This window comes from Oncorhynchus keta, chromosome 23 (genome assembly GCF_023373465.1).
Source record: "Oncorhynchus keta strain PuntledgeMale-10-30-2019 chromosome 23, Oket_V2, whole genome shotgun sequence".
In the NCBI taxonomy this organism is placed as follows: domain Eukaryota; kingdom Metazoa; phylum Chordata; class Actinopteri; order Salmoniformes; family Salmonidae; genus Oncorhynchus; species Oncorhynchus keta.
The window spans coordinates 40,519,891-40,543,190 of record NC_068443.1 but is presented as its reverse complement, the minus strand read 5'-3'; the positions used below and the strand labels follow the sequence as shown (position 1 = coordinate 40,543,190).

Genomic DNA, 23,300 nt, shown 5'->3' with positions numbered 1-23,300 from the left:
CTTGTAGTGTTGAAATTTGTAATTTCCACTTTGAAATTTCAGAGTACAAAACTTTAAGAACACCTGTTCCTTCCATGACAGAATCCACCTGAATCCAGGTGAAAGCTATGATCCTTTATTGATGTTTACTTGTTAAATCCACTTCATGTTAAAGAAGGATTTTTAAGCCTTGAGATAATTGAGTCATGGATAATAATATGTGTGTGCCATTCAGATGGTGAAGGGGCAAGACAAAAGATGCACGGGTTTTGTCAAGAACTACAACACTGCTGGGTTTTTCACGCCCAACAGTTTTCGATGTGCATCAAGAATGGTCCACCACCCAAAGGACATCCAGCCTACTAGACACAACTGTGGGAATTATTGGAGTCAACATGGGCCAGCATCCCTGTGGAACACTTTGTAGACACCATGCCCTGACAATTAGAGTCTGTTCTGAGTAATTGACCATTAATTAACATAAACACATTTAGCATCTCCTGGCTTTGACACTGCCACTGATGCAGACCTTTGAAGTGTCTACACTTTAAAAAGTCTAATAAATCCATGTAATATAGCCTACACTTTCACAATAAATCCATTATTTATTTTAGACAGGTCTGAAGAAACATGTTATGAAGAAAATGTCTATTTCAGAAGAACAGAATAGCATAGTCTGAGTTATTTTAGGTCCTGATCTGACTATGCCATATGGTTGTGGGCTACACTCATTTAGCAGGCTAGATTTGCTTTGAATTCTGTGGCATTATTTTAGAGTATTTTAGAGTATGAAGAATACAATTGAACAAAGCTGAATACAATGGAAAGGATATTTTCTCCAAACCATTTGGGGGAGTGCGCACATGCGGCTATTCTGTTTTGAGCGATTAACAAAGAAACAGGTATTCCTATGTGCTTCATTTTGAGTTATTTGTGTAACTTTAGTTGTGATACAAACATTGGGTTATATAGTTTGATTTTGTATAAATTCTAAGGCTGCATGAATGGGAGGCATGAGATCAGCTTTTTTTGTGCAGGCTGTACACACTTCATCAGTCTCTTATTCACAATTTGACAGAAACTTGATAATGCCTCGAATTAACCCGACGCGCATCCTCTTTGTGTTGCCGTAATGCCCACAAAAAAATCCAGGCCTTTTGCAGCCAGTGGCAGTTGTGCCCTTGGGCTGAATAGAATCCTTGAAATTCCCCTCTAATTGCGTGCTGTGTGCTGTGAAGCACCTCTCACTCACGTGGCTCTCCGTCACGTGATTGGGTCTTTCTCACAGGCTACAAGTGAAGACAAACACACCAGGGACGCATATTGAAGATATTGGAAGAACTGTCCACATTTACTTTTCGTCAGCCAACAAGATGAGTACGCCTAACGAACAGCAAAATCACTAGCCTATGTAAATCTACCCTCCCCCATGATACAAAAGTCAACCTATTATTTTCTGTGCGAGAAATAAATATTCCAAACAAAATCTGGGACAGTTGTGGGATTCAATAGATCCCAAATTAATACAACTACTAGCATCAAAAAACTTTTTTACGCAATGAGACTGACACAACAGATCAAAACGTTTAGCTTAAATTGTTGCTAAACTATTAGGCTTTTTCTTCACATTATAAGTGCAACAATGTGCACACGGCAGTAGGCTATAAGCGCGAATGTTCCATTAGCGGGAAAACACCATTATCAAAAGGGACCGCAAATGCGATTATGCATGTAATGATTTTATTATAGTTGCATTTTTATGGTAAAAATGAACTTCCCCAAACTTAAAACTCACACACTGTGTATGTATAACAGTTAGACTCTACACCCATTGTAAAGCGGATTAATGTGCTTCATTTGAATAGGTTATTTGGCCACTTTAGTTCTGATACAAACCTTATCAAAACATATAGGCCTATGGGCTAGGCTACATGAGGTATGGGACTAAGATTTGAAAAATGAGCTCAATAAAGGTATGCATTGTTTGCATTACACAAGGCATCATTCACAAGTAATAATATATAATTCACAAGTGATAGGCTAATATTGTCACCCATCAGACTATTCTTGATTTAATCGTGCCTTTACATATACTAAATAATATTTGTGAAATTTGTTAAGGTTTTAGAATGGACCATTAACATGCACCTGTCTCGATACAGGTGCAGGGGGGGGGGGTACTTGTATTCTATGCACTTGGAGGACACTTTCCCGTGGTTCATGTTCATGCCAGCCAGGTAGGCTATACTCCTGTTGTAAAGACAAGCAATGTGCTTAATATTAGGAAAGTTGAGATATAAATATGTTAGGCCTAGCCTATAGAAAGCTGATGGGATCCTCCTCTTTTTAAAAGGATTGGCATTCCGTCAACGGAACAGTTGTAAATCATGCAGCGCGTTATATCAAGATCGCAGATTTTAGAGTAACAACAAATGTCGGTACATAGAAGTGTCTTATATCGGCTGAAAGGTTCAATTCTTGTTAATATAACTGCACTTTCCTATTTACAGTAGCTATTACTGCGAAAAAATGCCATGCTATTGTTTGAGGAGAGCTCCTAAAAACAAAACACTTTTTTCAACGCAATAGGTTTGATAAATTCACCTCTGAAGGTGAAATGTGTACTTACATTCTGAAATCTTGCTCTGATTTATCATCCAAAAGGTCCCCAGAGATAACATGAAGTGTTGTTTTATTAGATAAAATCCTTTTTCATATCCTGAAAAGGTCCATATATCACGCACAATCAATTTTGTATTTCCACTCGTTCAATTTGCAAACCAAGGAATCGGTGAAAATCTCACCCTAAACGTTGTTTGAACGAGTCAAATCACATTCGTATCTGCTCCTCCGAGATCCCAGAAGGTAACAAGACTTCACTATTTCATTAGGGCTGTTGTATATCCTATAGGACACCCTATTTGTTCAGAGAGCGAAGCCTTCATGGCACGTCGATGACGCGGGCAGCCATCTCTGGAACGACTGTATCTTTGTCAACTGAGCATTAATCAGGGTCAAACAAAGCTAGCTAGATAGCGAATTAGCTGGGCTTTACGGGAGTATCCTGAAACCATATATATGTCGTAAAATGTAGCTTCTAACGACAGCATGCCTTTTCATTTTGGACAAAAAATCATAAGGATATTCAGAGTTATGAAGTTATGAAAACTGGTTGTTTTGCAAATGTTGAACTTATAATATGGCTACTAATACTTGGAAAGCTAAATCAAAGTCAAAGTATAGAGATTTGACGATATTCTTGCAGAAAAATGGAATATGAATGCAAATGTCTGCTTCACGGTTTGCCCAAATGTACCTGGGGACTTCACACTAAAAGTCTTGTTGTCCACACATTTTTCAAGTTATCCATCTGAAACTTTGCACATACACTGCTGCCATGTTTTGGACACTATCTGAAATACAACCAGAGTGATGGGCTACAACTATGACCTTTCTCTTGCATTTCAAAGATTGTGGTTGAAAAAGACTGGTTGGTTTTTTCTTTGTATGTTCTTCTACCAAATCTATTGTGTTATATTATCCTTCAATTCACATTTCCACAAACTTCAAAATGTTTCCTTTCAAATGGTACCAAGAATATGCACATCCTTGCTTCAGGGCCTGAGCTACAGGCAGTTCAATTTGGGTATGTCATTTAGGTGAAAATTGAAGAAAGGGGGCTATCCCTAAGATTAATAGAAGCCATCACTCTGTTTTCTCATGATATTGCTTAGCCTATAGAAGTCTTGTGCAACATGAGCTCATGGGCTCTCATTAACTTGATTTTCGATCACATTTGCATTGATTTCAGAGTGACAATAGAGTGCTGAGTTCCAGGCATTTAGCAAGTTTGGTAGCCTACGAATTACCATCAGCAGCATCAGAGCTTGGAGAAGCTTAATTACCGTGACTAAACGGTCAAGAAACATTTGACTGCCTTCATGCCTCTTGACCGCTGGTGTGGCGGTAATACAATCACCGTAACAGCCCTAGGTGCAATTCAATATTAGGAAGGTGTTCTTAATGTTTTGTACACTCAGTGTATTTAATATATATATATATATTTTTTTTTTTTGTGGTTGGGGGGTCACCTAGCGGTCAGGGGCCCTAAGCGACCACTTATGTCAATTATGACTGGAGCCGTCCCTGCTGCCCTCTCATGGTAAACTCCATTACTGAGGTGTGGCAGTTCCAGGTCAGTGTCTCGATCCATGCTAAATTGGCATGAGCTGGACACAAAAGAACCACTGTTGAAAAACTGGTGAGATCCACTCACTGCTGTAAGTAAACAAAGAGTGGACATTACTTTTTTCATACAGTTGAAAAAAAGATCAATAACACTTCAATAAATAATAGAAAATGATCATCCAAGTTCAGTCAGACATGATTTGACTTCTCTGTCCAGCAATGTTTCTTTTTTGGCCTACATTCTCCATGATACTTTTAGAAGCCCTATAAAACCCCATCACACCCACAGTAATGAACAGGTTTCCACAGGATGAATGTAAACTCGGGTCCTTCTTCAGTAGCACTTGGCTGCTCAACAGAAGCCTGCTCTAAACTAGCTCCCTTACAGCTCTCCAGGCCATAATTGAAACCTTATGTGCATCAGGTGGAATTCTGGGGCTTTTTGGCGTCACACCAAAGAATCCCAGAGTGTGTTATTTTTATTTCATTTTTTTCCCCATTTCTCTTTCCTCTAGTGGGAGAGCTTGCTTTTACATCAGCCCTTTTCCTCCTTCTACCCCAGAAAGTCTATCCCGGGAAGAAAGTATATTACAGTGTAATAGACTTTTGAATTTTATCCAGTCGATTATGGAATAACATTCCCCTGGACTACTAAGGATTTTGGGAAGGCAGTGAAAAGTAAGTGTGGTCATTATTCTCCTCCGATTACTCTTACTTTTATAGAACGTCATTTGGCATTGCATTTTGACACTGCTAGTAGCCACGTTTCGGTGACAGCTATGGGTGTATTTGTCATCAATGGAATTGAAAGCTGAGAAACGTTGAGCCGGTACCTCCCAAACTTGATTGACATGTAAATATAAATAAGTTGTTTAACAAAAATAAGTTATTTTCCTTTAGATAATAGTTCACTATTTTATCGTTATTTTATTCGCTTGAGGAAAAAGTGGAATTCCATTCTCTTCTAATGATTGACTTTATTTGAATGTTTATGTTCATTTTGATACTTTATTTGAATACACTAGTCACCTGACCTGCCAGTGTCAGTATTGACATGTAAGTGACACATGGACATTAACATTATTAGTATATTAACCATGGTGGATATGACCTAAACGCTGAGGTTATTTTTCTAATCACACATTATTATAACTAGGGCCCAGAGTTTTCTGACCTGACCAGAGGAAAACTCCTGACCCTACACATACACACACCCAACTGAGGCAGAGAGCAGTCCGAGTTTAGCATGATGAAATAGGCCTAACGCAGGACAGGACCACACAAAAGCACAAAGGCAGCACTTTACAGCAAGGATCCGTGGGCATCAGATTAGCGTCCATGTGAATTCACCAACCCACCAGGGCTACACAGAACCACACAGTCAGTACTTTTCCCCCCCACTCACATTTTTGGGGTAAACTCACCACATAAATTACTGAAAATACAGGAGGGAAGCCATGTTGTGCATATTTGTGTAGTAGACATATTTCACCGAGACATTTACAGGCTTTTTAAAAGATAAATAAGCATTGGGGACTTATACTGCATGTACTGTGGATGGAGGGGTAGTCAATTACCTGAGTAGACCGTACAAGGGGGTCTCTGTGTATGTCTGCCGCTGGTTGGAACCAATGGCTTAGATAGGTGCATAATCTTAGAATGTGTTTAGGGGGTCTTCTTTGTATACTGTATGCGTTGTTTGGTTGAGGTCCATTCCATTTCAGCTCCATAAAGAGTGAATTGAAAATCCTAATGGCGAATGGATGCCTGTTTTCATTCCTTGAATTGAATTTCAATTCATATCCTGAATTGACTGGATTGATATGGAATTGAGCCTACCCTGATGCATTGGATCAATCAATCTAGCGATTGATCGATAAATCGTCAATCTTCATCATTGTACCGAAGGGACATTATAGTTCTTGGCAGGGGACATTAAACTGGTCAAATATATGAATCATAAATTAAGAGTTTATTTCCAAAACGCTATATCCACCAATTTTTCACATTTGTGTTTTTTTCATCAGAAGTGATTGCTTGTGGGTGAAACCTTCATGTGTGTTTTAAAAAATGACTGGTCTCAGATTTTAATTCACAGATGTGTAGGATATATTTTTTATTTTTGCTAAACTCTATAGCCTATATCCATTGTTTCGCTGGAATGGAATGTTCGCATCCTGTATATTTGAATGTTATATGTGGTTGTCTCACGTTAAGATGAATGCACTTACTGTCATTTGCTCTGGATAAGAGCATCTGCTAAATTACAAAATTGTCAAATGTAAATGTTGTACATACAGATCTCATATTACTGTATTAAATTATATATATATAATAATATTGATGTCACAAATGTATCATTTGCACAGTTCTTTATGTAGTTATTTGTTACATTTGACTGTAAAAAACGTAGCAGCATTACCTATTGCTCTTAGAATGAGGCGGATATATATAGCATTTAGCAAAAACCATGATCATTTGTCTCTGAAAGGAAACCATCAAGTGATATATTTTAAACAAGTACATCTCCGTCATTGAACACCTCCATGCCTTTATTAAATGGTGGGAAAAAAAGCCACCATTCTCTTTCAACAATAAAAGCTCCTTTACCAACATTTCTATTTATATAGAGAAAACGTTGAGATTAGAGAGAAGGCTAGCATTGACCAACGGATAGTACAAGTACAACCCCTACGTACGTATCGTTACATACATATTGTGGTTGTTGTTGTTGTTGTTATACTGAACTTGTGAAACATTCTCTCAGGTGTTCAGCTCCTGCCTCTGAGATGAAGGCTCTACAGATAAGACATTGTCTCCTGCTATTCCTCCTCACTACTGTAAGGACCCAAGTCAACCCAGGTACTGTACATGGAGGTCAACTCATAGCCTTTTCACACTATCAGAGCTGCACTGTGCTGGCTTAGATGCCCTCTCCAGCATGGTCCCAGTAACTACAGTGGATGTGTAACCGAGGCCAAGACAGTGCAGCTTGATTTGGTTGACTCAGTATATCTGAAAAGGATGTTAAGTTTGTGTTTGTTTACTCATTTTAAGATGTTACATGTTCATGTCACGTCTCTGCATTTTCGAAAGCCTTTCTTTATACAGTACATACGTCTAACTGAAGGGGACATTACCTCATTGTAGTCAAGTCAAGGTGTTGACATGATGGAGATACTAGCACGCTGTAATAGCTAGGTGGGCTGGTTAGGTCATCACCGTCAAGGTGTGCGTGTGTAAGTGCGCGCGTGTGGGGTTTAGCCATTGGTAGATTGGTCAGACAGCAAATATGTGAGAACAGGCAAACCATTCACAGGCTGGGGGCATTCAGGAAATGTCTGAAAAGCTGTAGGGGCAGGAGAAAAGAGGCTGATGGAGAAAAAGGCTGCTGGAGGTATGGAGTGAGCTGCTGGTGTGTGTGTGTGTGCGTGCGTGCGTGCGTGCGTGCGTGTGTGTGTGTGTGTGTGTGTGTGTGTGTGTGTGTGTGTGTGTGTGTGTGTGTGTGTGTGTGTGTGTGTGTGTGTGTGTGTGTGTGTGTGTGTGTGTGTGTGTGTGTGTGTGTGTGTGTTCGTACGTCTGTGTCAGTGCTAAGGAGCAGGGTGACAGGAGAGGCACTCATAACCTACCTCTCCTGGACTTTTCCACTTGAAATAGTTTCACTGTATGAAGCATATTTTGTCCACAAGCTCTCAAAGTCGATTTCTATGTTTCAGTGTTACTTTGAGTTGTAAGCAGATCCAGAATGAAGGGTAATAGGCAGGTACAGTAAGAGTAGGACAGAGTTAACAGTTATGCACAATAAGTTAACTACATCTACCTACATGTACATATTACCTCAATTACCTCGACTCACACATTGACTCTGATTTTGGGGCATTTTTTTTTTTTTTTACTTAACACTTAATTTTCTTAAAACGCCATTGTTGGTTAAGGGTTTGTAAATAAGCATTTCACTGTAAGGTCTACTACACTTGTTGTATTCATGCGCATGTGACAAATAAAATGTGATTTGATTTGATCACTGACACAGTAGACGAAGAAGCCATTTGTTCACACACACACACACACACACACACACACACACACACACACACACACACACACACACACACACACACACACACACAGACACACACACACACAGACACACACACACACAGACACACACACACACACACACACACACACACACACACACACACACACACACACACACACACACACACACACACACACACACACACACACACACACACACACACACACACACACACACACACACACGCACACACACACACACACACACACACACACACACACACACACACAGACACACACAGACACACGCACACACAGACACACACACACGCACCTCAATCGCTGTTTTAACAGCTCATGGTTTTTCTCTTTCTCGCTATAATAAATGTTGTTTTACACCACCGTAATAATATCTTGAGCAATTCGAGTTTTACATTTTTGGAGGGGTTTTGTTTCCAATGGTTACAGCACTAAGTCTAAAACTGTCTGTGACTTTGGCTCTGGTACAAAAGATAGAAAAAGAGATGCAAAATAAAGAGGAGGAAAACTGAAGGGGCCCCTCCCTACTCTTTTTGCTTGGACTGGCACCTACATAGTGATGCCTCTGTTTCAGTGGGGCCTCCCAGGCCTAAAGGAAGAAGCTGGGGGAGGGTTGTGCCCTGTCCACTTCAGTTCTGACTCAAGCCAGATCCTACCAAATGCATGTGCAGTGTGGCACACTCATGGACTTCGGGAATACGTTCCCGTCCATAGATACACACACACACACACACAAACACACACACACACACAAACACACACAAACGCACACACCAAACATCTCAGTGACTTGTTGATGACATGAGTTAAATCTGTTTCATTTGCCATTGTCATAGCTTTGAACTAGGCCCTGGTGTTTTTCCCTGATCAGGCCACATGGTCAGGAAAAAAACACCTGACCTGAAAAACATGCATCTATAACACTGTGTCTGCTTTCAGGTGTGTGTCGGTATCCTCTGGGTATGACTGGAGGACAGATTCTTGATGAGGATATCTCTGCTTCTAGTCAGTGGTCAGAGTCTACAGCAGCAAGATATGGCAGGTATGCTATCCACATTGTCACCATATTGTAGATGCCTACACACTCTAAACTCTTTTCCGTCAGGTAATCAGAGTACTGACTGTACTGTCTGAGTGAAGGCAAGATTGCCTGCCTTATTGCCCTTCACCAATCCAACCTTGTCATATCAGTGATTCCTTAAAATAAGGGAGGAAGGCGTTTTTATTATTCAATTGACTAAATATTATACTCCCTTCTAATATGCTATTCCCTTCTACTCCTACTGCTTCCTCCCTTCCTTCCCCCCTCTCCTCCTCAGATTGGACTTTGATGATGGAGATGGTGACGGGGCATGGTGCCCCAACATCATGGCAGAGACGGACGCAGGCGGCCCGAAGGATTTCCTCCAGGTGGACCTGCGTTCGCTGCACTTCATCACGCTCGTGGGCACCCAGGGTCGCCACGCCGACGGCATGGGCAATGAGTTTGCCCAGCGCTACCGCATCAAGTACAGCCGTGACGGCAGCCGCTGGGTGGCCTGGCATGACAGGAAAGGCAGGCAGGTGAGCAGATGCAAACTAGTGTACATACTACCAGAATCCATTCTGACATCTGCTTTCAATGTTTTTCCAATGTTGATTCAATGCCCTTTTGCTCTCAGGGCTGGGTTCAAAGAGTATGAATTTTCTTTCAAATACTTTGAGTGTTTGATTGAGCCAGCCTGGAGTGCCAGTTGGGGCCCAACTGTTGGGCTGGGTTTTCACTTTTGGGACTACTCCATTGGTTGCACAATCTTGCTTTGATTGGCTTTGTGATTGGTGTGACTTTCTATAAGTTCCATTCTTGTCTGGCTGTGTTTGTTGGCATTCAATGTTTAGTGACTGTAGTTTTTGGATGAGGATAATGATGCTCTTTCCTGTTCCTGTCTGCAGGTGATCGAGGGGAACATGAATGCCTATGACGTGGTGCTGAAGGACCTAGAGCCACCCATCATTGCCCGCTTCGTACGCTTCATGCCAATCACAGACCACTCCATGATCGTATGCATGAGGGTAGAGCTCTATGGCTGTGAATGGCTAGGTCAGACACACAACAGTACATCCTATATCTAATCTCATCCTATCCTATCCTATATCTAATCCCATTCTATCCTACAGCCTATATTTAATCCAATATCCTATATCTAATCCCATCCTATCCTGTATCTAATCCCATTTTATCCTACATCCTATATCTAATCCCATCCTATCCTATATCTAATCTCATTCTATCCTACATCCTATATCTAATCCCATCCTACATCCTTTCCGTATATGAAACTGAAAGAAAAGAGAATAGCCTAGATGCTCCCAGAGTTGGAATGTAAAGCAAAATTTAGACCAGGCGGATGTAAAACGGCCACTGTCATTGATTGTGACCTTTCCTTTGACCTGTCCCTGGCTGTGTGTTATTGCAGATGGCCTGGTGTCCTACAGTGCTCCGGCCGGCCAGGAGATGACCTACAGAGGCCTGGACGTCCACCTCAATGACTCGGTCTACGATGGATCCATGGGTCTACAGTCAGTTGGGTTTGTTTTAGTATATTCGTACTTCAACAGTGGCATTTTCTATGTACAAAACTATTAAGAAGCGTTAAATGGTCCACATCCTAAGTGACTCTGACCCGAAGGTCAAAGTTGTGAGCCATTGTTGGCCCATGTGAGGATTCTGTGGACAACTCTTGTCACACTACTGAGCTAAGCGGAGCCAAGCTGTCCTGCCCAGGCCTGGTTTTGAATCCACCATAGTTTTTGGAACCGTGCAGAAAAGAACAATGTGAAAGGAAATGATCCAAGGCAGCACAATACGGTTCGGGTCAGTATGATAGTGTGAAATGATGACGTGCAAGACACAAGTGGATTCAACACAGGCAATGATAGCAACAAAGACCTCCTTTTTTCCTTTCTCTCCTCGGTATGAGTTAGGGATTAAGTGCCATGCTCAAGGGCACAACCGTAGTGGATGGGAGTAACGGTCCTTTCTCCTTTCTCCCCCCAGTATGGAGGAAGGCCTGGGCCAGCTGACTGACGGGACGTGGGGTCTTGATGACTTCCTCCACAGTCACGTGTACGGCGTGTGGCCCGGATACGATTATGTGGGTTGGACCAATGAGAGCTTCCCTAAGGGCTACGTGGAGATGACTTTTGAATTTGACCGCGTACGCAACTTCACCTCGATGAAGGTGAGAGGTCAACTTGTACAAAAGGAGGTGGAGAAAGGATGTGGTTTTACCATGTTCCCAACAAGAAAAACTGGGCAAAACGGGTTGAAATTCTGGTTTTGTTGATGTAATCTCAGACCAACCATAACCTTGTGTCATTGGTCCACTCAGTAGGTGTGCAAGAGATACCGTATTCAGGCATATGTGGAGGTCTGTTTTGTCCTTCAAGAGTGGCTATATATTTAGGCATATGTCCAACAACTTTAGCCTCCAATTGTTTCGTCATTGGCTGAATAGCACCTGGACATCCAATTTGTACTTCAAACCATGCAGTGACAGACAGTATACCACAGTACACTCTACACTCGAGTGTTATAGTTGATAGTTCTCCTCCTCTCTCCGTAGGTGCACTGCAATAACATGTTCAGCCGCAGCGTGAGAATGTTTCGGCAGGCCTCGTGTTACTTCCGTACGTCCGAGTTGGACTGGGAGTCCCAGCCAGTGTCCTTACGTCTCCCGGTGGACCAGGTCAGCCAGAGTGCCCGGTTCATCACCGTGCCCCTGGGGGACCGCATGGCCAGTGCCATCAAGTGCCGCTTTGCCTTCAACGAGGCTTGGATGATGATCAGCGAGGTGGCCTTCCAGTCAGGTGAGACTTGAGTTGCCTGGGTCGTGTTCAGTAGGGCTCACTGTAACTAAACATTTTTGTAACAGGGAACGAAAAACATATTGTGTTTTAGTTCAGGTGGTGTCTCTCCCCGTTCCACTCTGTTTCAGAATAGATGATGATATTTCTCCTCTTTCTCCCTCTCTATCTCTCTTGCCCCCCCCCCCTTTCAGCAGGGACAGCAGTTTATAACACATCTCCGACTCCCCGCAAACGTGGCCACCCGACAAATGTTATTCCAGGTTAGCTCCAGCTACGTTCTTACCTGTTTTGTCTTCGCCAACCCTGTCTCCTTTTTGCATTCAATAGTGCCCTCTGCTGCCTGTTCTTAAAATGCTGTTGCATTAATTATGACGAATAGAGTGAAATATGAGGGAAATTACAACAGCATTGATGAATGATAAATACAACACTTACTGGGGATGACATTATAATTATTTATTTTTTGAAATGAAAAGCTTACATGTGATGTGAGCACTAAACGTCTTGATGACCACCCTTTCTTGTAATAAATATTATAATGCCATAAAATGTTTCAAGCTGTCAAATCTTTGTATCCTCAACTCCTTCAGTGAGGGATCTTGGATTCTTCGCTCCAATGCGCTTTGACAGGGAGGTAAGGAATTGAGCAAACAAGGACGAAGGAAGCAACGAAGCTCTCTGTTAAATATTTTATACCTTCTGGTACATTAGGAGATGACCCCATCCACAAAGTGGATGAAAGCAACACGCGGATCCTGATTGGCTGCCTGGTGGCCATCATCGTCATCCTTTTGGCCATCATAGTCATCATTCTGTGGCGCCAGGTCTGGCAGAAGATGCTAGAGAAGGTATGTAACAGATTTTTATTCTCTGAGGTGTTTTCAACGTGGAAATCATTAGGGTTGATCTAATAGCTACGAGGAAACTTCTCTGTCTTGTTATAAAATAAATACTGCTGCCGGGCTAAAAAAGGAAGTCAGAAACTAAGACTGCAAATGACACTGATCAAAATTGTTGATTCAAGTTTTTAAACGTTTTTTTACCTCAAGTGTTTCTTATTAGCTGTAATGTATCCCCAAACATCGATTTGCATGACCTCTCAGCTAAACTTAAACACAAGATTACAACATCTGTCAATGTTTGACTTGGTGCCAACCACAGTGTTAGAAAAGCTAGAAGATGCACCTCTTATCTTTGCCATTGATTGCTTCCGTTGTCCCAAGAGCGCCCTCTACCTTTTCTCTCTGGTGCCACCAAACATTACAACACACACAGCTTATAACAGTAACTACCCTTCCCTCCAGGCTTCGCGGCGTATGCTAGACGACGAGCTGTCGGCCCGTCTGGCCGTCCAAACCCAGGCCTTCTCTTTCCACCACTCGTCCCAGTCCAGCGGGGAAGGCTCCAACTCCACCTACGAGAGGATCTTCCCCCTCTGCTCCTCTGACTACCAGGAGCCCTCCCGCCTCATCCGCAAGCTGCCCGAGTTCGCCCAGTCCACTGAGGAGCTGGGTGAGTGGATTCAAGGGAAAGTACAATCCAAAATCAAAGTTTAACAGTTAGACTAACTTTTGAGGTGTGAAAATATGACAAGAGTGTAAATGTCCTTTCAAGCTAGTGTTTATCATATGGTGGGTATAGTGATCCCTAGTTACTTTTGGGTTGTGGCTTATTACATAAGACAGGCCTGTGGCTAGAAATATCAGTATTGTTAACTTGGAAGGTCACAAGAACATTTCAATGGTCTTGATCTGGTCACATCTTACTGAAGTGTGAAACCTATGCTCTATGTACTTCACAGCAGGGACTAGCTCCTCCTCCAGACCACCCCAGGCCTGTGGATCAGACGGGGCTCCCCACTATGCCGAGGCAGACATTGTGAGCCTGCAGGAGGGGACTACGGGCAGCAACACCTACTCCATCACGGCCGTCAACATGAGTCTGCTCTCTGGGAAGGACACGGCCATGAGGGAGTTCCCCAGGGACAAGCTCACCTTTAAGGAGAAACTGGGAGAGGGACAGTTTGGAGAGGTATGGAATAGAACTGGCGATAAAGGGAGAGAGTGTGTGTGTGTGTGTGTGTGTGTGTGTGTGTGTGTGTGTGTGTGTGTGTGTGTGTGTGTGCGCGTGCATGCGTGCAAACATGCAGGAAAGCAATTTTAAAAAACTAAAGTCAGATGACTCTTGCTTTCTTGCTCGACAGATGAAACATCAATAGTAAAATGCCTTTGTTTCTTCCCACAGGTGCACCTGTGTGAGGCCGAGGGCATGCAGGACTTTGTGGAAAAGGATCTGTCTGAAGAGGTCAATGACCGTTCAAATGAGGTAGAGGGCAGCGATGACACACCTATTCTGGTGGCTGTGAAGACACTGAGGGAGGATGCCAACAAGAACGCAAGGTGAGAGCACTGGATCTGGAACTGTTTCCTTGACAACTGTACTGTCCTAAGTACAAGAGCCACATGATTTACAGTATGGAAAATTACTTTTGTGATCCGAATGACTACAATGCTTGTTCTTGCCTCATCTTTCACTTTGTGTTCTTGGTGTCTTGCCATTGGCCAGTTGTAACAGAGAATGTGTTCACAATAATCTACCAAGTAAGACTAGGTAAATTGACCAATCAACAAACGGAAAAAGCACTGCATTTCCCTATTTTGCCAGGTGTCACATCGGTTACCATCCGTTGTAACAGGAATGACTTTTTGAAAGTGAAACTACATGGTGTGACAAGGTAAAGTGTGACAGGCAGGTGTCAGAGCCGTTATCTTATGTCACACCAATGACTTCCTGAAGGAGAAACTATCTGTGCAACTCAATGTAAAGTGTGACTAGCACTCTATCTCTCTACAGCACCTGCTGTCTCGACCTCTGAATGGTCTGCTAGGAAAAACCAACTGACATTTACTCCTGAGGTACTGACCTGTTGCACCCTCTACAACCACTGTGATTATTATTTGACCCTGCTAGTCATCTATGAACGTTTGAACACCTTGAAGAACAATCTGACCTTAATGTACTCTTATAATCTCCACCTGGCACAACCAGAAGAGGCCTGGCCACCACTCAGAGCCTGGTTCCTCTCTAGGTTTCTTCCTAGGTTCCTGCATTCCTAGGGAGTTTTTCCTAGCCACCGTGCTTCTCCATCTGCATTGCTTGCCGTTTGGGGTTTTAGGCTGGGTTTCTGTACAGCACTTTGTGACATCTGCTGAAGTAAAAAAGAGCTTTAGAAATACATTTGATTGATTGGTTTGCTAGCAGGTGTCTGTTATTGTCCAGTGTTAGTTACAAGAATGGCTTATTGAAGGAGAAACTGCATGGTATGTTTGTGCAACTTAATGTAAAGTGTGACTGGAATACGTCATAGCCGTTACCACCTCGTGTTACAGGAATGACTTCCTGAAGGAGATTAGGATCATGTCTCGGCTGAGGGACCCTAACATCGTCAGCCTGCTGGCAGTGTGTGTGGAGAGCGACCCCCTCTGCATGATCACGGAGTACATGGAAAATGGAGACCTTAACCAGTTCTTGTCCAGCCATCAATTGGACGAGGTGGAGGAGATACAATCTAGTGACAAAGCCACGGTCAGGTACGTTACATCTGCATAATTGTACTAGATAATGACATCCCCGATTAGGGTTATTATGAAAGGTGATACTGTAATCATAATAATAATTAATTTTCTTACTTTTTATTTATCAAGTCAATTTTTTCATCCATATAGTTCATAACAGTATGCGGAAACCGATGCAATAGCGCAATATTAAAAAGTTTGTCATGCACTTTAAAAGGAGCATAAATGTTACATACTCTTGCCCTCTCTTTGTCATTATATATATATATATACAAGTTCAGAGATCAATTACTTTTCAATACTCTCATATCATCTTAGCTATAGCAACCTGGTGAGCATGGCTACACAGGTAGCCTCTGGAATGAAGTACCTGTCCTCTCTCAACTTTGTCCACCGCGACCTGGCCACGCGCAACTGTCTGGTGGGCAAGAACTACACCATCAAGATCGCTGACTTCGGCATGAGCCGGAACCTGTATCGCGGTGACTACTACCGTATCCAGGGGCGGGCCGTTCTTCCTATTCGCTGGATGTCATGGGAGAGCATCCTATTGGTGAGGAGTTTTGGAGAGAGCTGATATTAGCTGGTAATGTTCTGTCGCATGTAGTTTTCAACCAAACATGTTTCCCTGTGTTTAGATATTAGTCAAATGACTGTGTGCCTTTCCCAGGGTAAGTTCACCATGGCCAGCGACGTGTGGGCTTTTGGTGTGACTCTGTGGGAGATTCTGACCCTGTGTGAAGAGCAGCCCTACTCGCAGTTTTCCGACGAGCAGGTCATCGAGAACACCGGGGAGTTCTTCAGGGACCAGGGCAAGCAGGTGACTACACACTAGTGTATTTACTACACTCTTAGAAAAAAAGAGTTCCAAAAGGGTTATTCGGCTGTCCCCCTAGGAGAGCCCTTTTTGGTTCCAGGTAGAACTATTTTGGGTTCCATGTAGAGCCCTCTGTGGAAAGGGTTTTACATGGAACCCAAAAGGGTTCTACCTGGAACCAAAATTGGTTTCCTATGGGGACAGCAAAGAACCCTTTTAGGTTGTAAATAGTACCTTTTGTACCGGTGTATGGCTACCACATGTTTACTATGTCGGCATGCAATCAGCACTGTTCTATGGCAGCAATATGTGTACATGTAACAAAACGGGTATAGCACCAGGTTTGTCATTCTACATGACTAAATATTATTTTAGGTTGCTGCTCAGCTAAATGTGCTATCGTGCATACATTTATTTTGTCCCCCTATGTAACAGTATAAATTTAGACTGTCCCCTCGCCCATACCCGGGCGCGAACCAGGGACCCTCTGCACACATCAACAACTGACACCCACGAAGCATCGTTACCCATTGCTCCACAAAAGCGGGGAACCACTACTTCAAGGTCTCAGAGCAAGTGACATCACCGATCGAAACGCTATTTAGCGCGCACCACCGCTAACTAAGCTAGCCGTTTCACATCCGTTACACCTACACCAAACGCAAACACGACACGCAGGTTAAAATATCAAAACAAACTCTGAACCAATGACAATAATTTGGGGACAGGTCGAAAAGCATTAAACATGTATGGCAATTTATCTAGTTAGATTGCACTTGATAGCTAATTTGTTCTATTTAGCTAGCTTGCTGTTGCTGACTAATTTGTCCAGGGATATAAACATTGAGTTGTTATTTTACCAGAAATGCACAAGGTCCTCTACTCCGACAATTAATCCACACATAAAACAGTCAACCGAATCGTTTCTAGTCATCTCTCCTCCTTCCAGGCTTATTCATCTTTGAACTTATATGGTGATTGGCATCTACACTTTCCCAGTATTACCACGACAACCGGCAAAACAGTTTGTCTTTCAATCACCCACGTGGGTGTAACCAATGAGGAGATGGCACGTGGGTACCTGCTTCTATAAACCAATGAGGAGATGGGAGAGACAGGACTTGCAGTGCGATCTGCGTCAGAAATAGGAATGACTTCTATTTTAGCCCTTGGCTTCGCAGACACTCTTTGTGCGCGCGAGCAGTGTGGGTGCAATAATTGAATAACATGGATTTCTACATTTATTTTGCAATGCTCGCACGCGCAACGTGTCCGGTCTGGTCAGCATGTTACAGTTTACTCATTGTTGGGGTTGTCAGACATTCACTGTGTGTTGTTCTATGAGTGAAATATGTGTGACAAAACATCCCAAATCTGGTCATTTTGTAAAAATGTGTTTTTCCTGTAATTTCCTAAAATGTTGTTTCTTCTCAGGTGTACCTGCCGAGGCCTGCCTGTTGCCCCGATGCGGTCTATAGCAGCCTGATGCTGGGTTGTTGGAGGAGAAATGCCAAACAGAGACCTACTTTTCAGGAGATATACAGCCAGCTTGGGGAGAGTCATGAATAGCAGCTCATATATAGACCATGATTATATAAAGTGCTCTGGGGTAAAAGTTCCCCTAGGTACAGATCTAGGATCAGCTTCCCCTGCAAAACTAACTGAAGATCAGCGTTTAGGGGCAACTTTATCCTACACTTCACCATTTTTTGAAACATGGACCAACATCTATGGTCCTTCTACATTTAAGGGATGGCAAAGTATGGTCCTTCCTCCTTTGAGGACCCCATAAATTAGAACTAGCACGTGAGAACTGACTGAAAACTGCATGCAATGTTCTATTCATCTCTCTCTCAGCCTTTTTCTCTCTCAATTTGAGTTGACTCCCTATATCTCTATTCGCCAGAGCCATGTATATTTATATTAACAATGTCTATTGCACACTATGAAAACACCACCTCCCTATCTCTCTCTCTCTCTCAATCACAATCTAGTTTTTAGCGTGTGGGACAGTTCTGTAAAAAATTATTCGTTATGTCTGTGATAATAGAACGTAGGAATGCTGTGTCAGATCGTGCACACCAGGAAATGTAATGTTGTTTATAATCTTCTATTATGAAGATAATAATGTGTAGAAAATCTCCTTTTGGACTCAGATATTCAAGAATGTATCTGTTTGGTAGGTTTTTCTTTATTCAGTTGATGTTGTGAAATGTGTTGTATTTTGTCAAAGATAAATAGGTCCTTTGAGTTAAATTTGTGCTTTGAAATAGTGCAACTTCATGCTTAAAACCTGCATTTCTATTGTTCGTGCAAGTTTTATACTCTAATTAGACAGTAGGCCTACTTATGTTTTCAATTAATTTACTGAACATTCTTCAACGTTCAAAACAATTTTAAAAACGACAATAAAATGTTCAAATAAAAAAATATGATGCAGATTATTCCTCTTTTTCTCTGCCTTAGCAACTCAGTGAGCCTGAAAAACAAAGACAAAAACCGAAGTAGAAAAAAAACGTGTAATTCACCATTTTTTTTTTTTTCAACATTCTGTATTGACGGGATGTAATTGCTACAATATTTGAGAAATGAAATACAGAGTACAAGTACAACCGAGTGCTTAGTAATGCTTAAAGGCTTCTTCTACTTTCCTCTGCCCTCTCTGTGCTCTCCGGAGTCCCTGGAAGTCCTGCTTCCTCCCACCTGTAGCAGTGGAAAGGCTAGAGGGCGTCATCACTGATAGGAATCTGTAGTTTACCAGGGGCTTCAGCCAGCAGTGTGCAATCCTGAGGGGCCACAGAGCTCACTGGCAGCACTCCTGGGGAGATGGAGGAAACCCCAGATGATGCGTTAGGGAGGTTTAACTCCTTTAGAAGAATTTGCATGGATGCTTTGTCAAGGACCTGGCCAATGATCTAGTTAGCCAGACAGATTATGGAGTCATGTGAAGCACAATATAATAGTCTTGAAGCTGCTTATTGAAGTGAAGCTTGCACTGAGTGATAAATGCAGGGAGCTATCAATGTCATATACTCATCACCCAATGACCTTATTGGTGAGAGAGAAGATGGTGCCATGTTGGACCCCTGATTCTACATGTACCTCTGTCTTAGGGAGGTCCATGGCGGACAGTTTCAGTTGCATTTTGAGAAGTTGGTTCCCACATGTGAAACTCATCAAGGTAAGAAACCTTCCAGTTGGTAGGAGCGGATCTCAGGTGAGATCCGGTCTGAAAGAAACGTCATGGCAACACAAACAAAAAATCTGGATACGAGAAATGATTTGGGCATTATAAATGGGGTTATTCTCATTCATGGCATGAATTGTTTTACTATCAGATATTATCACCTCAAAGAAAAGTGTTGAAATACTCCACCGTTCAAATGTTTGGGGTCACTTAGAAATGTCCTTGTTTTTGAAAGAAAATATTATTTTTTGTCCATTAAAATAACATCAAATTGATCTACAGTGTAGATGTTGTTAATTGTTGTAAATTACTATTGTAGCTGGAAACGGCTGATTTTTAATGGAATATCTACATAGGTGTACAGAGGCCCATTATCAGAAACCATCACTCCTGTGTTCTAATGGCATGTTGTGTTAGCTAATCCAAGTTTATAATTTTAAAAGTCTAATTGATCATTAGAAAACCCTTTTGCAATTATGTTAGCATAGCTGAAAACTGTTGTCCTGAATAAAGAAGCAATAAAACTGGCCTTCTTTAGACTAGTTGAGTATCTGGAGCATCAGCAATTGTGGGTTCGATTACATGCTCAAAATGGACATAAACAAAGACCTTTCTTCTGAAAGTCATCCGTCTATTCTTGTTCTGAGAAATGAAGGCTATTCCACGCGAGAAATGGCCAAGAAACTGAAGATCTCGTTCAACGCTGTGTACTACTCCCTTCACAGAACAGCGCAAACTGTCTCCAACCAGAATAGAAAGAGGAGTGGGAGGCCCCGGTGCACAACTGAGCAAGAGGACAAGTACATTATTTTCTAGTTTGAAAAACAGGCGCCTTACAAGTCCTCAATTGGCAGCTTAATTAAATAGTACCAGCAAAACACAAGTCTCAACGTCAACCATGCTGGCCTTCTAGGCAGAGTTCCTCTGTCCAGTGTCTGTGTTCTTTTGCCCTTCTTAATATTTTTGTTTTATTGGCCAGTCTGAGAAATGGCGTTTTCTTTGCTACTCTGTAGCTAATGTAGCTAGCACAACATTCCATTGGAACACAGAAGTGATGATTGATGATAATGGGTCTCTGTATGCCTATGTAGATATTCCATTTACAACATTAACAATGTCTACACTGTATTTCTGATCAATTTGATGTTATTTTAGTGGACCAAAAATTTGCTTTTCTTTCAAAAACAAGGACATTTCTAAGTGACCCCAAACTTTTGAACGTTAGTGTATATCAAGGCTATAACAGCAAATGTAAAATCCAGTGGTATAGTTTACAGCAAACACCGCCAAAAGTTTCCTGGACCAAATTGTTCCACACTTTGATATTTTACATATCCTCTTCATAGGCCTCCTCAAATGCTATTTTCTAATTAAATATATCATGTTTTTTTTAGATATATTTCAAATTCAAATGTTCTCCCCTGTCATGAAATCATTCTCCATATTTGAACATTAACATTTTTGGTGTAAAAGTCGCTGTCTTCGTTGTGTTAGTAAATAGTTATGTAGACTGCTCTTTACTTAAATTATTCCATTCCTGATTGTGAAGGTCATTGTCACATAATTCTGACCAGAGCCATACCGTACACACTGAGTGTACAAAACATTAGTAACACCTGCTCTTTACATGACATAGACTGACCAGGTGAATGCTATGATCCCTTATTGATGTCACCAGTTAAATCCAATTAAATCAGTATAGATGAAGGGAGGAGACAGGTTAAAGGTGTTTTAAGCCTTGAGACACAGATTGTGTATGTGTGCCATACAGAGAGTGAGTGAATGGCCAAGACAAGATTGTGCCTTTGAACGTGGTATAGTAGTTGGTGCCAGGCGCACTGGTTTGAGTGTGTCAAGAACTGCAATACTGCTGGGGTTTTCATACTCAATAGTTTCCAGTGTGTATCAAGAATGGTCCATCACCCACAGGACATCCAGCCAACTTGACACAACTGTGGGAAGCATTGGAGTCAACATGGGCCAGCATCCCTGTGAAAAATCAACAACAAAAAGCTGTTTGATAAAGTATTTATCAAGTGAAAAAAATTGCATAGAAACTATTGGCTCTCGTTGAATAACAATTAACACTTCATTGAGGAATCCGAGCTCCCAGTTGTTTTGAACGTGCATTCGTTACGTGCTTCAATACCAAAACGAACAAAAACATCACAAAATGTCAACATAAAATATGCGTGAACTGTTTCGACTGGGAAGCATGAGACAGGCTAATGCCACGTTCACGCGCTAGTCATGACTGTTCAACTTGCTTACTGGTTGTGGTTATACACCTTCCGCGTTCAGCCAGTTAGCATGTCTGACATTTCTGAGTTTTCTAGTTCCGACTAGCAGGTGAGCGCAGCATTAATTCTATCCATAGAGTTCGATTGCACAACTATTGGAGGTGTTCATGCTATGAAGAGTAATCTGAAGTTCGGAGTTCCGACTGGGAAGTTTTACTTGAACAACCCTCCAAGTTGTAGGGCGCGTTCAACCAGATCATTTTTGTCAAGTCTTTGTATGTTGAGCCTACATGCTGATTGCATGGACTTTACAAAAATGTGATCAAAGGTCATGAAGTTTTGACTGCAAGTTTCTGCAGCTGCTCTTCACCAACTTCATCGCCTGCATTGTGGGAGGCCCAATTGCCAACCAATCATTCGGGTATTTTTGTTTGAGCCATGCGAATCTGACCAAAGTGCGATTCAGTGGATATATACATATTCATGTAATATTTGAAGCTATCGCTCACTGATTGATTGTACACACACATCATTTCAGTTTGTGAGTGTGTGATATGGGGGTTGGAGACATGTTTATATAAACATTATAAAGTAAAACTTTTATAAACAATGGCAACACTGCCATGTTGATCTGAGCCTTGCTGTTGGAAGACCACATTAGTGTCAGGCTGTCGCAGATACACCTCCCTCCCCCGACCTCAGTCCTCAACTTTGGTCTACATTCAGTTGCATTCGCTTTCCCACTCAAACGCGCCCATAATTGCAAGTGGGACTCTGGCATTACATTTTGGCGGAAGATGGTGGAACATTTTAAGATAGTTCCCTTAAGCCGTTTACCATTGAAAACAATTGCCAGTTCCAGTTTACTTAATAAGGGAATGGCTCTCCCATAGTGATAGCAGCTGGGTCTGTCTACTACTTAGTTCACTGACTTCCATTGAAACAGAAAAAACGACAAGAGTAGGATGTCTCGCTTCCTCTTCTTTCTCTGCCGTTGTGACGTTTCACCACTCACCTTTTAACCCAAAATATTACAACAAATCCGCTCTGATAATTACAAATTTATGTTAAGCTAACTAAATGTATTATTGGCAGCGTTAACATCTTATTGGTTTAAGAATTGTTCCGTCTTCAAAAGTACTTGAACACAACCATGTTGGACTTACAAATTTGCACTTCCCAATTTCACACTTCCCACCAGCGCATGAAAGCCTAAATAGGCCTACATACCAAGCAAAATTGAAATACAAAAATGTTATGCGTACTTCACAATAATTACATGCAAGAAATGTACTTTTTGAAATAAAAAGATGCATTAGGTCAAACCAAAATGTTGCGACAAAGAAAGCATTTTGATCATAGAATAAAACCCATTTTGCATTGCT

General features: G+C 41.9%; 1 protein-coding gene and 1 long non-coding RNA gene across 5 annotated transcripts; one reads left to right on the top strand and one right to left on the bottom strand.

Moving 5' to 3' along the window:
• Positions 1–4,638: 4,638 nt before the first annotated feature.
• ddr2b (discoidin domain receptor tyrosine kinase 2b) lies at positions 4,639–18,930 on the top strand. 3 transcript variants are annotated; one of them, XM_035800443.2, is made up of 17 exons: positions 4,646–4,845; positions 6,935–7,029; positions 9,187–9,289; positions 9,567–9,810; positions 10,180–10,327; positions 10,704–10,815; positions 11,285–11,468; positions 11,853–12,096; positions 12,291–12,356; positions 12,808–12,944; positions 13,401–13,608; positions 13,898–14,127; positions 14,341–14,495; positions 15,486–15,686; positions 15,990–16,224; positions 16,342–16,491; positions 17,923–18,930. In XM_035800443.2, exons 2-17 carry the CDS (start codon positions 6,957–6,959, stop codon positions 18,055–18,057), a joined length of 2,625 nt encoding a protein of 874 aa, XP_035656336.2. In that variant the 5' UTR covers positions 4,646–4,845; positions 6,935–6,956; the 3' UTR covers positions 18,058–18,930. The 3 variants fall into 3 exon arrangements, with proteins under 3 accessions (XP_035656337.2, XP_035656336.2, XP_035656335.2); XM_035800442.2 differs by having other exon boundaries at positions 12,288–12,356; XM_035800444.2 differs by lacking the exon at positions 17,923–18,930 and having other exon boundaries at positions 4,639–4,845; positions 12,288–12,356; positions 15,990–16,257; positions 16,342–16,487.
• Positions 18,931–19,055: 125 nt separating this feature from the next.
• LOC118402325 (uncharacterized) lies at positions 19,056–22,278 on the bottom strand. Of its 2 annotated transcripts, XR_004829470.2 has the most exons (4): positions 21,947–22,276; positions 21,561–21,664; positions 19,591–19,717; positions 19,056–19,306 (listed from the first exon to the last, which is right to left on the bottom strand). It is a non-coding gene; the product is annotated as an uncharacterized LOC118402325 (long non-coding RNA). The 2 variants fall into 2 exon arrangements; XR_008077498.1 differs by having other exon boundaries at positions 19,591–21,664; positions 21,947–22,278.
• Positions 22,279–23,300: the final 1,022 nt, after the last annotated feature.

What these genes read in the sequence shown, in the direction of transcription:
- ddr2b (XM_035800442.2), top strand. Translation starts at nt 6,957, where the DNA reads ATGAAGGCTCTACAGATAAGACATTGTCTCCTGCTATTCCTCCTCACT. An exon ending in GCAACTTCACCTCGATGAAG is followed by an intron (nt 11,469 to 11,852) that starts GTGAGAGGTCAA and finishes CTCTCTCCGTAG; the next exon opens with GTGCACTGCAATAACATGTT. An exon ending in CCAGTCCACTGAGGAGCTGG is followed by an intron (nt 13,609 to 13,897) that starts GTGAGTGGATTC and finishes TGTACTTCACAG; the next exon opens with CAGGGACTAGCTCCTCCTCC.